We start from the raw sequence: 16,249 nt of genomic DNA on the forward strand, positions 1-16,249 counted from the left end.
GTCTGATGCTCCCAAAATGATGGTATCACCTAACCTCAAGTCCAGATCCCAATGCAGCACAGATATTCCTTTCAGCCCTCGCAATTTCGCAGATCATAAAAAATACCCTGTACGCCAATCGTGAAACCGTCTTTGTACTCATCACCAGTCGTCTGCGAGAATGCCTGCTGCCCCGGTCCTGTGCACCGTGTCTTCGTGGGCTCGCATGGCCTCCATCATCGATCGTGCATGTAGCATGCCCATGTCACTCCATATCGTCTGAATAACAGCCAGCGACCATTCCCAATATTCTTTTGGGACCCCAGGAGCGCAGCCTGCCACTTTCAGGTGAAACAGTAAAGCCGGCAGTCCTGCTGATCCAGCCCCCCCTCCTCCCGGACTCTCCACGGTTACCTGCGCCGTCTCGTCTAAAACGGGGTGTCGCCAATGTGTTGGAGCGCTGACTAAGGTGTCCTTCGCAAGCTTTCGTATGAGCTTGAGGAGCTTGTCGCGCGCAGCTGCTGACAGTAAGGACAAACTTGATACAGGATTCTGATTTGCCAAGTCGAGTAGGGTCTGGTTGACCAGTATTCGGGCCCATCGGTAGTAGTTCCATATGCGAGCAGTCCAGACATCATGGTACTTGTGGCATTCACCCTGGAAGACTGCCTTCGGTGGCAAATGGGTCGCGTGGACGACACGATATTCCCATTCCCCCTTCAGCCCCGCCTCCCAAGCCGAAAGGTCAGCGTCCAATTCCAGGAGTTGCTGGATGACATTGGCCGTCTTGGGTTTGCCGTCGCTAACAACGTGATTGGTGATGAAAGAAGATATTTCTACAAAGCGGGCGATCAGGACTGCTAGATCGGTGGAAGGAAGATCAAAAGGCATCTGTAGTTGCGATCCGTAAGAAACCCAGTCGTAGAAGTCCGGAGGCATCGGCATCCCCGCTACGTGAAGAGGAATAAACTACGAAATTAGCATACCTCAGCGTAGAGTGTGGGGTGAAGGAATTACCATCGAGTAACACAACTGCAGTAGGGCTCTAAATCCACCAAAGGGCACGCTAGGCATCGGGCACCAACTCCTCATCAATGCAGCACCACCCATGACATGGGCATGAACAGTGCCTGTCGAATGGTGGGTTCCTTTGACAACCTTTTTAACCGTCAGTATTTGCGGTTCCTCAAGCATTGTCTCGCAGACGCTCTTCAGAGCACCAGCAACCTACCTCGAACATCGCTAGTGCCACGACGGCCCTCATAGTTACGTCAATACTTGGGGTGTGCGGCGGACGTATCAGCTTTCCTGTCTGACGTAGCGCAGACCCATACTTCTCCCGTGCCATCGACATCATTTCAATGTTTCCCGTCAGATTGTGCAGCCCGGCAAGCCCCACGGCGCACATAACATCTTGCAACGCTGGGTGCCATACCCAAGGTTCTGAGGCAAGATCTGAGGCCGATTTGACTTCATCTGGATGTCCTACGAGGTATCGATTGACGTAAAATTGCAGGCCTTGTTCCTCCAGGGTAGGACCAACGCGAATAGTCAAAGGACTCGTCTCCCGGACTGGTTCTTGTTTGACAATCGGTAACACCATCGGAGACACCGAGCCCGGAGAGTGGTGGCTCGAAGATGGGGAGACGGAGGCGGAAACTGGTGAGGCTGAAGCCTTTCCTGACCGTGATGCATTTCCGCCGCTAGTCGGTGAGCTCTTTCGGCTGTAAGCTGGAGACGACGATGGCGGAGTCGGAGCAGTCGACATGGACAATATGGCAGATCCGTTCTCGTTTTCGGAGCCCTCGGGGACGCCCCACTGCGCGTGAGCTTTCTTGATCACCTTTTTTGACTCGTCTCTAAACATGAGAGAGAGCTGATCTCGGTAGCCAGGGCATTTCTTGCCCACACGAATACATTGTGAGCATTCGGGCTTCACTTTATCGCACTGAAAGGGGTTCTTGTCAGTCACGATACAGCTTGCACCTGCCTGTATGAAGCGCTCATCTATTCTCAACGTCTAAAAGAGGGGGGCGGCAGTAGGCTTAGAGATGGCGAACGTGCCGAGGGTGGGACGGGGCGACGCGGCTGACCTTGATACGGCGAGTCCGACAGTTTTGGCAACCTTGAGAGGCCTTGCCGCAGTATACCATTCTTGCGGCGGAGAGGCTTTGCAGGCCACGGACGTCAATATCAGTTCCTAGAGAGTCTGATGCTGATGGCGGCGTGGATGGTGATTCGGTACGAACTGGAGCGGGCTAGGACGACTGGCCCATCACGCGGGGAGAAAGGCAGCACTATGCCACCCTGATGTCGAGCAATAGACCCCGCGACGATGGCAATTCGGGCGGGAACGAGAGACGGTGGCAACGAGGCCGGCGGATGAGTGTCTCGATCGAGTCCAGCGGTCGAGTTGCGTGTGACGAGGTCGAGGTGAGAAGTGACGAGAGGTGGGAGAAAAAGAAGTATCCGCAGCAGTTCCCTATTAGGAGACAGAGAATGACACACAAGGCAAGGTTAAGAGAGAAGTTTAGTCTGCGGAAGGCAAGGCAAGGCAAGGCAAGGTAGGGTATGGTACGGTTCGGTACGAACAGTGTTGTAATTAGCTGCTGGGTGATGGTGCGGAGAGGATTGTCAGCCAAGTCCAGGTTTAGGAGCTGTCCCAGAGTTCCAAGCCGCACTGCACTCTGCGCGGGGCTCCAATCCCAAGTCCCAAGTCCTAAAAAGCAAAGGGACGGGCGCACGAGAGGGGACCAGCAGGATGAGCATGAAGAGGGGGGGGTGGGCGCGGGCGTGGAGGCTCCCGTCGCGGATCCAAATGACACTAGGACCGGGGAGGGGAGGGGGAACAAAGCAGCTGAGTCGTCAAGGGCTGCAAGACACGGGCGGGAGATGTCTAGACTCGACGGAAAGGAAAGACTCTGGGGTTTGGATATGTTGTCTCTGAAGGAAAAGGCAGGAGGGCAGTGCTATGCAAGACAGGATGGCTGCTAACTAGGCACAGGTTGACTACCTGAGGTAATTCTTGGTGTGAAGGAATGCAGCTCCCGAGGAGGGATGTGCCCCCAAGCAGTCGAAGTTGGCGATGCAGACGTCAGAGAATTGCCCAAGAGCCGTTGATACTCGAGACACCCGACGGTGAAGGTACAACTCGCCTACTAGGGGGGCGCACGACTGTTAGGTAGATAGCAGCATGAGGTCGTCCTAGGTAGGTCCAGTGTCAGTGTGTCAGTGTGTGTGTGTGTGTGTGTGTGTGGCTGCAGCTCGGACTTGGGGAAAGCTCCGGCATTGAGTTGAGCAAGGGCACAGGGCGTCCCAAGGCACTGACAACCTAGGTACCTAGGTAAGGTGCTTCACCTCCCAGCGGGATCCGTCAATGAATCCCGCCTCATACAAGGAGGGCAAGCACGCTTAGGTAAGGTTGACCGAGCCCTACCTACCAGAGAGTTTCATCTCAGAGATGGTTGACGTATTTACATCAACATGTACAGAAACTCTGGCCCACCCCAGTCGCTGCAGTCGTATCTGTGACGGCGTACTTTACTGCGTATCTCTTCAATTCGGACTCGGAGACTGACAGGGCATGCGTGGAAGACATCAAGCATACCACCGTACACACGCACTTCTAGAGCACCTTCCGCCCCTCTCTCATTGGGTATCTCCATCTCCGCGCAGCCCTCGGACCCGGGCTCCTAGTCCGCCATGAAGACACATGCTTGCGTGCCAAACATGCTCAACGTGGGCACGATCCAACCTTGAACCATCAATATCCCAGTCCTTACTTGGTCCCCTCTATCCACAGAGCCCGGAGCGTGAGTACCAACCAAGCACCAAGGCTCGCTGCACTGGTGTAATAAGCACGTATACCTATTACATGGAGTCCTAGACAAACAGGACAAATAGTACTAAGTACAGAGTAGACACCGACACATGTCCACAGCCCTTTTTCCATTCACAAGGGCCAAGCCCGCGGCGTCGCAAGCAGGCAATGCCGTGCAAGAACACGGCAAGTTCCTAGCGCCGTGCCCAACGCGCACCCAATCACGCCCACGACGATCTGCTGCATTACAAATGAAACTGTGGCGGATGGCAGCTCAGAGTGGCTGGGCATGTCGCGCTCTTCGTAGGAAAACTCTCCCTGAAGATTCTCGAGTAAAGACGAGACGTTGGCCCTGATTCCCATCCTGCCGCATCTATGAATCCGCAATCCCACCTAGGACACGTAACTAATCCCCGACTGCTGCCCGGGCAGCCTCCTCAACGTGCACCGGCCACACAACCCAGGTACGGCAAGGCGATAGGCACAGCGACATCGCATCACATCGCATCGCACCGCACCGCGCCGCACCGTGGCCAGAGTGGATGGAGGTGGTCCTGCTACGGCACGCATACGGCGTACTTACTGCGTACGAATAGTGCGTGCTGAGTTAAGAGTTCAGGAGACTGATGAGAGGTGTGTCGATCGGGCTGCCTGCAGAGTGCATCATGCAGATGCAAGCATGCACGCACAATACGGACAAGGCACAGGAAGTACATACAACCATACTGCATAGTACATACTGTACCGTCCTGCCAGTGGTGTGGTGGCATGTCCAAATACGCAGGACCTTGGAAATTGCCAGAACGTGAAATGTCACAGTACACTACTCTATGCTCTTCTCCCCTGGTCTGAGTCCTGACTGCATCGATGGACGGCATCGCTGGGTCTGTGGGCCTCGATACTGGGGAGAGGGGCTCTTGTTCCATGTTCCAGGCACCGGGACACTGTCCGTTGCTCCGAAGCAAACGAAACGAACCACCCTGCCATCCCGATCCTGGCCAACGGTTATCGTACCCTGTCTCGTTAATATGTACGCAGTACGGATACATAGTCCGTCCACACTCCATAGGCCCGTACTATGCAGTACTATGTGTTGCCAAGTGGGTTAATTAGCTGCCTATGTCTTGTCATGACTGCCGACCTTTACAACTTTGACTGACTCTGGCTCAACCCACCCTCATCAACCGAAAGGCACGGGAACAACATGGGCAATGGAGTTTGCCGTAATTTACCATTATTTCATTCTGTCCTTCCCCCTTCCGTTGCAATCCCGCTTAGTACTGACCTGCAATCAATTGCCCGAACCCCAATCGACCACCAGGCCTCCGGTGCAACTCAGACTCTCTATTTCGTCCCATCTGCATAGCCAGCTACGTATTGTAGCACTTATATCCGATGTCCGGAGCCGACGTGGCGAGCAGCAGCCGCCCAGAGGTGACAACTCGACAAACCCTATTCCCCCCTCCCAAGCCCAAAGAAGCGGAGGTGGAGGAGCAGATCGACGCCGAGGCTGCCCAATAGGAAGTTTCTCTGCACGAGACACCGCCGTAAGGGGGGCAACGCGAGATTTGAAGGAGTCAGTCTGTCCATACGGACGCCCTCGTTCTCGTTTGCAATCTGCACTTGACGAATATCTCCATTGCACCACTTCCGGCGAACAAGTTTCTTTCGAAATTCCTCCTTCACTGGCAATATCAAGGCTTCGTCCGATCCTACCAGAAGCAGTACCTGTGGCAGCAATTGAAGGCGCACCCAGGACATCGATGATCGAAAAGCTTTTCTACCTTAGAGACTCAGAAAATGGAGAATCCGCACCCCCCTGTCAGACCAATACAATTATTCACGTGAGCTCCGCTCGCTGGTTTAACACTAGAGCTTCCAATCAGACCCTTGTATACAGGGGGGATGGGGATTCTCCTTTTTCTGAGTCTCTACGGTATTTGACGTTTCCCGAGAGTTTCTCCGGGCCAAGCAAAGAACACCCCCGGCGAACCTATGCACCAGCATCCCCAAGGAGACCGCGGTACCACCTTCCCCTGCAGCCATGTCCTCCGAGCTGCCGTCGACAGGTGAGGAACGGAGTTTCGGCGCAATCTGCATCCAGATACCTGAGTCTCTCCGACTGATGCCCATAAATCGAGCACACTCAGTTCGACGTCGTTCCACAACCAGGTTCTGCGAGCGGCAACGTCCGACGACTCTTACATGAAGGAATCACTGTCAATCGTGAATGAGCTCCTTCTAGCACAACCTGCGATTTAGCAGGCCCATACTACGACGTTTTGCCACCTTGAACAGCTTGCGACGAATGTATATCACAGCTGCTGCGATGCGCATACGTATACTGTCCGCGGCGTCTATCCGTACACAAAACCTAGCTCAGCCCACACGCGGTATATCTCATCCTTGATCGCCTCGTGACCCAAGCTTCTCCTTGTTCTCGTCAGTCTATAGTATCGGAAGCCAGAGACAGCATGTACCATCAAGAAAGATCACTCACGGATGGAAAGTCTTGCCGTAATATGTAGGAACATACCACATGGAGTTTTGCGATATGATATCGTCGCGGGCAAATCGTAGCGATGGATCTTCTTGTTGTGCCCTGGCCATGTAGCAGATGGCAAGCAAACCCCAATCTCCGGAACTTTCGGCAGGGCCCAGACAGGTATCTGGGTCTACAAAAGGAGATGGGGATGACAACGTCCTTGCGGACGCGCAGTCGGAACCGGCGCCAGCGATGGTGGCATTCGGAGCCGGGGTGGGGTCCGTCACGTTCGGATCGTTGTCCTTCCCACCCACCAAGAAGAACCACGTCTCGGTCCGGTTGTAAGCTGGCTCCGTCACATTGGGCTCGCAGAAGCGATGGCCATCGAATCTGGCATCATAATCAACAAAAATCACCTTGGGCACCGTGAACCTGGAGTTGACGTTGTCTATGGACTTCCTTAGTTTATCGTTGACTGCGAGAACCAGGTCGTTCATGCGCTTGCGGACACGGACTCGATCAAGTTTGGGGCCTTGTGACCACACACCCAGCGTGCAGTTGTCGCACTCATCAGTGTCGGCGTTGAAAAAGCGCGCGTATCCGGTGACGGTGATGACGAACCAAGGGCGTTTCTCCCACTGGACCTTATCCAATATCTGCATGACGACCATCTCCAGACGCTGTTCAAAGGCGCTGCCCTCGATTTGCTCGGCCGCCTCATGCAGTGCCGTTTCGCATGTGCCGGAGTAGAAGCTGTAGAAGCGAAAGATACAGGCGTTCATCACCTTGAAGAAGCCTAGATCGTTGCCTCCAATAGAAAGCAGCGCAAAGTCTGCATTGATCGAGGCGTTGAAGCTATCGATCTGACTGCGCTCGCCCCCCGACACGATGTTACCAGTTGTAGAACCGGTGCAGGAAAGAAACTGGAAGGCTGTCGTATTGGGGCCTTGGCTTCCTGCCAGATCAGCGTAGATCAAGACAGGGTGTGCGTGCTCTCCGAGTCTACAATCAGTCTCCTTGCCATGTACGCCTGTCCCGATTCCCGCGCTGTAGGAGTCCCCAAACGCAACGAGGCCGGCTGTGCCGGGTGATACAGGACGATTCACGAGGGGAACAACCTGGGTTGTGCCCGACAAGGAGTCTGCGAGGCTTCAAGGTCAGTTAAGGACATATCTCGTGGCAAATGAATTTCAACACGTGCCCTGGTGAGAAGTAATAACGTGCTGGTCTTCATCCGGACCTCCAGAGGACGGTGCTACTTGGCCATTGATTGACACAGCCGCCCCGACTAGCAGGAAAATTCGATACGAGGGAAATAGAAGGACCATATCTCGATGCACACCGGAGAGCTGTGTGGCAGGAGAATGCTGGAATATGTACCGGAGATTCAGTACAGGTCCACGCGAGATTAGACCTGTCGCGATAACGGGTGCAGGAACTTGATTAACCCAGCCCATACCCGTCGGCTACGGCCATCCAACCGTGCACAGCGAGTTGGTGTCAGCATGGCGGCATGATATACCGCGCGGCTGACGCATCCGCACGTTGTTTGGGTTAGGCCAGTCGAGTACGTGGACCAACGCACGAGGGACATTCCAGAACGCTGGGAGGTCCACTTCATGTCGCCTTCAAACAGTGTACGGGCAAGTAGTCGATCCAATTCACGTGATGGGGAAGACCTGGAGGAATGGCACATCGCATCGGATGTTTTTGTCAAAGGCGTAATCACGCCATTCACACCGATCGACTATCTGCTTCACGGCAGGCAACTCCGACTCGGTGCCTACCTACTCCACCAGAACGCTGGGCATCCGGCCGGATTCAACGCCGAAGGTCCCGCACGTGACGAAATGGGACGTTGGATACCCGGGGGATCTTCGACCTGGCTTTCCACCTTCACCGTCCCGCCTTGGCTGCAGGTCTAAGCACGCAATGCTGCTTGGGCTAAGGGCGTGGCATGAAAACACAGCTATGGCCTATGGCGCTTGTGAAAGCGGTAACGTGAGTCTCCATGAAGAAGACCCTTATTTAGCGGCAGCCAAGCTTCAGGAGCGGGACAAACATGGTGCCCTTCTTGGCTTCTGCTGGTAGGCACCGAAAGCAAAGACGCAGCGAATGCACAACTAGGCAGGTTGTCGAAGGTCCATGTTCCCAAGCTTCCTGCTGTCTCGAGCTGGTACCGAATACTGCGGTGGTACTGCATACCTGCCACGTACATTACCCAAGGTAATCTACTCACCCGACCCATGACGTAATCGGTGCGCTCGCTATCTTGTTCACATCAGATTCTCCCTGAGCTCACCACCACGCTGGGATGCTGCTTCCTTCATCCCATGTAGCACGTGTGCCGCCCAACGTCATAGCTCTTCAAATTCCCCCAGACTGTCCCACTTTCCCAGCCAACGATCGACCGATCCCACCTGTGCCCCTCATCCCTCCGTCAAGACGCAGGGCTATCTTGGCGGGATGATGGACAAGCGCGCAGGATGACGAACTACCACTCCAATGCCTGTCTGCTCGTTGGCCAGGCCTTCATCCCCCTTCCACATCGGGAGCCACTGCACTTCATCCGTTTGCGCCAGCCTTGACGTGACTTGCTTCAAGCGCTGCTCCCAGATGACAAAACAATCGCAACACGGCCTGCTTGCTTTTGCCCCCGGCCTATCCCGTCAACCCTTCCCCTTCCAAACCCACACTGCCTTGCTTTAGGCTCGCCCCTCTGCTGCCGTGACGACGAATCCGAGGCCAGGATTCGACTGAAAAGCATCTAGACGACGACCGGACGCGGCTGCTACACTAGCCATGATGTGCCCACCGCTGCTCGTGTACTATGTACCTCACTTACACAGATGGTGCCAAATATCGGGCAAGGAGGCGGCACAGCCGACTCCCGATGCGCCTCTTCTGCTGCTGTAGCTGAGGTACACTCTAGACGACCTAGGCCAAGATATATCGTCCTTACCCGAGCCGTAACAGCCGTTGCATCAAAAGCCTGCATAGCACGCTACCGTAGCCGCACCAGAAGGGACTTGTGCCGGACCTGCCCTACCCAACGCTTGATGAGCCCCCCCCCCCCCCCCCCCCCGCTGTCCAAGTTAAGCAAGGTACGCTCATCGACGAAGGTAGCAAACGTAGGCAAGGAACCTGCAGGACCTGAAGACGTCAGACTTGGCCGAAGATGCATGTATAAGAAGACACATGACATCCTCACCCCGTCAACTTTCTTCCCTCCTGACAGCATCTACCAACACGAATTCATTGAGCCACCAGCACATCGCACCCCGAATTCGAAAACACACAGACAGTATTCACATCCGTGAGACTGGGGAAAATCTGCGGCATTCCACAAACGCCGACATAGGACAGTCACAATGGAAGCCATCAATACCATGGCGAGCGCTGCAACCAAGGCCATATGGGGAACAAATGAGGCTAAGGAAGAGCCTGTCTCTGGCGTATCCGGAAATACCAGCAATGGCGAACCTTATGACGCCGGCAACATCGGTATGAAGAAGAAGAGGCACGGCACACTTGGAATTGCCTATGCTGACACGAGCGCTAGAGAATCCCTCCAAGAAAGCCGACATTGCGGACGACGCTCGCACGGCGCCTGAAAAGGTTACGTCGACAACCGCCTCTGCCGTGTCCAAAGAGACATCTGCCACGACCGAAGACACCGTCAAACATAAAGATCAAATCGGCAAACCTGAACTGAAAGAACACTCCGCAGATGATGCAGCTCCGCATGACAGTGCCGCCGGCAAAACTGACACAAGGTCCCCGACTGACCCAGCTACCGACCCGAAACCCAAGGGTCAAGATGTCAGTACTTCAGGGACAGGCCCCGCGAATAAGGGCGACAAGCTCGACGGACCTGGCCCGAAGCCGTTGGAGGCGGTGGCCAAAGAACGTGGAGGCGACGCCGGTAGAGTGGAGGGCGCATCGGACGATGGCGGTCTTGCCGGCGATGCAGCAGCGGATGATGAGGAGGAGGATGGTCCCCAGAAGAAGAGTCATGGCGAAGGTACTGGAGAGAAATATGTGAAGAGTACCGGTCTAGCCGCTGATGGTGGTGACTTTGACGCAACCAAGCCTGGGGCTGGCCGGGAGGCGGATCGTAAGTACAAGGCACCTGAACCGGTGCAAAATCTCTGTGCTTACACAATTAACTAGGCCTGATGGACGAGAAAGACCCTGCTGCTGCCGCCGCAAAGGCTGCCGCCGCCAAGCCGGGTCAACAAGACAAGACCAGCAGTAGCGAAGAGCGAACTCACAGTCCCGGCGATAACACAGAAAAGGAAAAGAAGAGCCTTGGAGATAAGATTAAGGCCAAGCTGCACCGTCACTAACCCCAACCAAATCGGTATCAAATGTCTCTTTCGGAGCTGTACATGTTGCAATTGCAATGTTTCTACGTAACCAACATTAGGCCAACATACGGCAGGATTGTATGACAGTCATTCTTAGTGATTACCCACGAATTAAGGCCAGTATCATTTATATGGCATGGTTCGGACGCTTGAACGATTACACTGTTTGGCGAGTGGCGGCGAGAGTGTTCGCTGCACTTGGTCACCATTGTCTTGTCGCAATGCCTCCTATTTGTCATTTCTACCCCAGTTACAACAAGTGCTATGTGATAATACATAGCTAGGAAAGCTTCTTCATTCTGTTACAAAAATCTTGCCGTATACTCACCCCCAAGTAACTCGGCGCATTGGAAGGGTATACCCGTCGCTGTCAGTCTTCGCCATGCCGTCAATGGTATCAAATGATCGGTATAGGTTGCACCACACTCCGGTCATCCCTTTCAGTGGAACTTTGATTTGTACATGCGAATGCACAAAAGCGTGACAAAAGTACGCCCATGAGAAATTGGAATCGGGAATTTTGAACCAAGCAACGCGCGCTCGACGTAAACGGTGAAGCCCTCCCACTTCTTCCTAGACTTGGGTAGTAAACACAGGCCATGATCATGACCAGCTGCTCCGAAAAAGAAAAAAAAAGAAGCATTCATCATGATTTTATCCCAGAATATCATACACCAAGATTCATTCACTCATCTTTTCATCCATAGCTCATCCGTCCCTTGCCTGCCGGCTGACGACCGAGATAGGTGTGAGTATACCCACGCACCCCGGCCCTCCCCTTTCGTGGTCGTGGCTGTCAATGTTACAACTCGCCTCTGGGCCATGCTATGCCCACGTTCGCGTTTTAGAGAACACCCGCCGCTACCTCCAATGGCCCGCGACGCTCGTAGGGGCGTCCTTTCTTTCGTCCGCTGGAGTCGCGACTTGCTCGAATCGGCGGATCCAAGTTTGCCTGGAAACGCTGCTCCCCTGTCCTCAACCATGCGTGCTCCAAAGCCGAGTAGAGCTAAATCTATACCCGCAAGTTAAAGATGGCCGGAGTCATCTATGAATCCATGGTATGGCGCAGAGACGGACCCATAAGGGGCCGGTCGCTGGCACAACTTGGCTGCAGAGATGATCAGCGCATGCTGCCGCACACTGGTTGAATGAGCGGCATCGAGTTGGGGCTATGGACGACCAGTCGTAGTGGTGCATGTAGCGGAGGCGCGATGCGGCGACCTCGTCCCAACAACCGGCTTTCATAGGAAGCCTGACTCGGCAAGTACCCTGTGATTTTAATAGTATAAGCATATGTTCTTAGATGCGAGCAGGCGAAATCGGACGGAAGGAGTGGAGGTTGAAGGGCCTTGGGTCAGCGAGAGAAAGTGACCACGCAGTATGCCATGGAACGAAGAACAAGAGTGGTGTATCGGACAAGGCTTGCGTTCTCATCCCAGCCTGAGTCCAGCCTAAGAACACGAACTGGTCTTCCAGAACTACGTACCTCACGATTTTCTCGTCTTCTCGCTCACGTGGCTCCACCTGCAAACTCTTGTCGTACATCTCATGTACATCTCCAGCGGCTTGCATGTTGCTGATAATGTAGTCCTGGAGTTCGGGGACAGGTTGCAAGGAGTAGCCGACGGCCTGATACTGCTGGATATCACGAATAACTTCAGCTGTCTTAGCCCTCTTCGCGAAGTTGATGAGGTTCGTCTTTTTGATGACAGACGGAATACCGTCCTCAATGAAGGTTAGATCAGTCAAATAAACACCTTTCGGCTGAGTTAGCACTTCCTACTGACTTCACATTTCATTGGGATTACGCACCAAAAAAGGGGATGCAGGGCGGGTTTGCCACGTGCAGAGCCTCTCTATACTCGCCAAAGTTCTTGGTGCTGGCCATGAGTTTCCTCATCGTCTCCAAGACACCTTGAGTCCTTTGCGGGACTTGATCCCAAGTCCGCTTGAGACGCGCGATTGGCGCAGTTCCAAGCGCCGAAATAATTGATGTAAGCGTAGAAAAGTTGTTGAGACTTCGGCATTTCTGCGTATTGTTAGTGCGAGACTTGCATTGCCGTGAGATTGCTTTACGTACGTCTGCTACCGAAACGAAGTGCTTGATGACGATGACACGCTTCTTCACATCCATTTGTGCCAAAATCATCTCCGCAACCCAGTTCGTCATTTGATTTGAATGCAAGATGAGAGCCTTGACATTTGGTGCAGGCTCAGGTTCTCCTTCAGCAACCTTCTTCTGCCACGTCTTGTTGAGGCATTCGGTTGGCTTGATCTTGCCATACAGTCGCGATTCGATGATCGTAAGTTGGCGAGCAAACTCCGTGACGTCAATGTCCAGGAATTTCAACTTCTTCATGTTCTTTGGCATGATAGGCGACGGCGTATTTTGATTCAACGTCTGAACCATGCGTCGCGCTCCAGCCTCCTTACCGCTGAGACGTTGATCCAAAACGGTCATGAGAGGCCCTGACCCAGGTGTCTCGGTTGACTTGACCGTATCTCTGGCAAAAGTATAGACATCTCGGATGAGCTGCTTCGATTCCTCGTTGTGGTCTTCCATCCAAAAGTTGTCAAACCAACTCTTCAAGATATTCACAACACGGAAGCGAATGAGTTTCTGTTTCCTGTCACGCCATGCTTCGAAGTCAGATTGCGAGAGGCCCTCGGGAGGCTGAATGCCGAAACGGTTGACGAGCAGCTTGAAAAGATCCTGGGCAGTGGTAAACGACCTGTACGTAAGAAGGAACGTATTGTTAAAGTTCGAGTCCAGCTTGTCATGCCGGGTGAGTTGCTCGACAAGTGCTTCCAGGGTGCCACCTTTGACCACAGGTGGTTGCAGCTTGTTGTCCCAGGAAAGGTCGGGTTCGTGATCTAGTTTCAGGAATTCAGGAGTATCATCGACAGGTGGCAAATTGCTCTGAGGATTGGGGTCGTCGCCCAAAATCTTCTTGACCTTGGAATAGTCGCCTCCTCTGAAGTTGCCAGTACCGTCTCCTTCGGTGAAGGACTGTGAAGTTATCATCGGCGGTCGAGCTGGTATGGTTCGGGATTCGGTGCGCTGATGGGGTCTGTCGTACGGCATTGTATCGTTCCTCCGCAGCTGTTCCCGTTGGGCCACGTCCTCCCTCTGCCGCGATTCGGCCTGCTGCTGCAAGTTGATCTGAACTTGTTCCGACAGTAGTTGCAAGGAGAACCCGATGTGTGACGAGTTCGTCTCCAGCGCCTTTGCGCACTGTCGAACATAGTCTAGACGGCTTTCCAGAGCTTCACCTCGCACTTCTGCCCATTCGTCAGCCAGTGGCCCGGCCACTGCTTGACAACCCAAGATGAGGTCCGACATGTTGTCGTACAGACTTTGCTTGTTGGTGCTGAAGTCTGCCAGCTGCGGCGTTTGAAAGCTATTCCCCAACGAAGACAGGTCGATCGATTCGATGACTGCGATCCATGGTTTAAAAGTCTCCAAAACCTTTCCACCCGCTAGACAAACGTTGTTACCAATCACTTCATGCTTGAATGGCATCATGATCTTGTCCCCGATGACCAAGTTCTTGTCCAGTTCTCGAATGCTGAATACGAGCATTCTCTTCAGCTCATCAAGCCGCTCCAGAAGCTTACCATCTAGCAGTGCTGTTGGCTCGACCACACCCTCCTCGTCTTCGAGGAAGTTGGCTGTAATGGGGTCACGCGCCCCCAAGCCATTGTTTTGCCAACTGCCACCCGTGGAGCTGCCGATAACGAAGCCAGGGAACAGACGAGGAATCTCCTCGCCCCTCTGCTGTCGCGCGATCTCCACATAGCTGAAGACACCAAGCAAAACGCCATCGGCTTCTTGCAGGCACTTTTGTACCGACTCGGCGTTGGGCCAGTCAGCCGCAGCGATGTGGGAAGAAATTACGAGCTTTGAAAACTTGGACATCATGTCTCTGAAGTGAGGATAAAGGGCCTTGTTTGTTGAGATGATGGAAGGCTGGCCAGAGTGGTTATCTGTGGTGCCCGAGCCAGCCGCGAGCAACAGTCTCAAATGGTCCGATATATCCTCTGCTCGTGCAACATACTCGGAGCGATTGTTGCTTGTGATAGCGTCACGGTAGCGATCTACAGCTCTGCGCATGTTGGATACGAGGCGAGTCCACGTGAGGGGGGGCGCTGAGCCATCATCGAAGAACGACCGAGGAACGGTGCTGGTGGGCGGCGTATTGTAGGACGTGCTCGTGAACGACGTTGCAGATGCTATCATGGGCGTGGTGCTTGGTGCCAAGTTCGGGTTCACATATTTGTTCTCCCCCCGAGTGATTTGCGCGATGCCGTTCATAGAGTCCATGGACGTGGACGGGGATAGCATGTCGTTGTTGGATCGTCGATTGCGAGGCTGCCACGAGTAGGCCTAGTCAGAAGAGAGAACACATCCGTCTGGATTGAACACCTTACCAAGGATCCGCGAGACGCAAGCATGAGAGACTCGCCCTCTAGCTCCGATGCCGAATTTGCCTCCGAGTCCTCATCCTCGTCCTGCGTCAGCCCTCTCGCCATCATCTCCGGGGGTGGGCGTGTCTTTTCCGGAACATTGACGTTCATCCTATTGCGCGGACCAGTTTCGTTGGTCGACACGGGTGACTCTAAAGGCAATTCCATACTCCTGTCTCCTGTCATCATATTGTAGTAGAAAAGACGGCCGTCGGAGGTTGCCTGTGGAATCCAGAAATCGGCTCTCGATTTGTCGCTCAAGTCGGTGCCCTCGAGCGGAAGGGCGTTGTTAAGATCGTCCAACTCCGACTCATCGTCCTCCTCAAGCTGCTCATCATAGACTTCTTGGTCATCTTGGTCGTCGTCGACAGGGCCAAGATCGCCATTCTGGTCATGGTCGGGAATTTCATCGGGGCTCGTGATTATCTGACAATAGTTGCTTGGAAACCAACCGCGTACGCCGTTGATAACGCCGTCCCACCAACCGCTTTCCAGCTGCGTAATGACCTGAATGACGTCTCCTTCGTGGAAGCTGAGACTGGTACGGTCGTCGGCCTCGTAGTCGTACAGGGCTCGGACGTACATGGTGCCCGGCGGGGCGGTCCCCGCAATGCCGTTCATGAGGGAGGAGGTGGCTGCGATGGTCTGGGAATAAGTTGAGTAGGACTGGCCGACGTTGGAATCGTCCAACGCCGGTTGTAAAGGGTAATAGTTGCTAGATTCGGAACGGAGGTTTTCGCGCGAGGGTTTTTGTCGAGAACTGTAGGCGTTACTCTTTTGACCTTGAACTAGTGCCGGCACTGCGGTTTGTGTCATCAGCATGATGAGGCGGTCGCGCTGATACCCCACAGAAGGGTCAAGTCATGATCTGGGCAGGAGTGTTCCTTCTGCGCCAGCCTCGTAACGTCCAGTCGGAGAAGCGGTCGTCAATCGCGCCGTTGAAAGAGCCGTGTGCGTACTGGAAAAGAATGTGTGTGTGTGTGTGTGTGTTGGTTGGGGCGACGAGATGTTGAGCGTCGGGAACCGAACCCACAATCGAGTAGGCGCAGGTTGGAGCAGGGGGTTGCGGGGGCGTCGTTCTCTTCCAAGGAGGTGGGCAGGCCCGGCCGTGTGTGCGCGTAAGTAAGT

At 54.1% G+C, this 16,249-nt stretch overlaps 4 protein-coding genes across 4 annotated transcripts; 1 reads left to right on the forward strand and 3 right to left on the reverse strand.

The window, feature by feature from the left end:
• Positions 1–141: 141 nt before the first annotated feature.
• On the reverse strand, positions 142–2,132 carry atnN-7 (Aspercryptin biosynthesis cluster-specific transcription regulator atnN; the record flags this gene model as incomplete). Its single annotated transcript, XM_032037046.1, has 4 exons — positions 142–948; positions 997–1,137; positions 1,211–1,927; positions 2,073–2,132. The coding sequence occupies 4 exons, from the start codon at positions 2,130–2,132 to the stop codon at positions 142–144; spliced, it is 1,725 nt and encodes a 574-aa protein (XP_031884331.1).
• Positions 2,133–6,156: 4,024 nt separating this feature from the next.
• Lipase 1 (Lipase 1) lies at positions 6,157–7,518 on the reverse strand (the record flags this gene model as incomplete). Its single annotated transcript, XM_066150806.1, has 3 exons — positions 6,157–6,232; positions 6,300–7,433; positions 7,505–7,518. The coding sequence occupies 3 exons, from the start codon at positions 7,516–7,518 to the stop codon at positions 6,157–6,159; spliced, it is 1,224 nt and encodes a 407-aa protein (XP_066009840.1).
• Positions 7,519–9,655: 2,137 nt separating this feature from the next.
• CGGC5_v001265 (uncharacterized protein) lies at positions 9,656–10,633 on the forward strand (the record flags this gene model as incomplete). Its single annotated transcript, XM_032037044.1, has 3 exons — positions 9,656–9,788; positions 9,847–10,401; positions 10,458–10,633. 3 exons carry the CDS (start codon positions 9,656–9,658, stop codon positions 10,631–10,633), a joined length of 864 nt encoding a protein of 287 aa, XP_031884329.1.
• A 1,262-nt stretch (positions 10,634–11,895) lies between these two features.
• Positions 11,896–15,943, reverse strand: CDC25 (Cell division control protein 25; the record flags this gene model as incomplete). The annotated part of the gene is made up of 5 exons (XM_032037043.1): positions 11,896–11,923; positions 12,141–12,411; positions 12,467–12,683; positions 12,735–15,026; positions 15,086–15,943. 5 exons carry the CDS (start codon positions 15,941–15,943, stop codon positions 11,896–11,898), a joined length of 3,666 nt encoding a protein of 1,221 aa, XP_031884330.1.
• Positions 15,944–16,249: the final 306 nt, after the last annotated feature.

The sequence above is a fragment of the Colletotrichum fructicola genome, assembly GCF_000319635.2.
Source record: "Colletotrichum fructicola Nara gc5 chromosome Unknown KSG_Nara_v1_contig01, whole genome shotgun sequence".
NCBI lineage: Eukaryota > Fungi > Ascomycota > Sordariomycetes > Glomerellales > Glomerellaceae > Colletotrichum > Colletotrichum fructicola.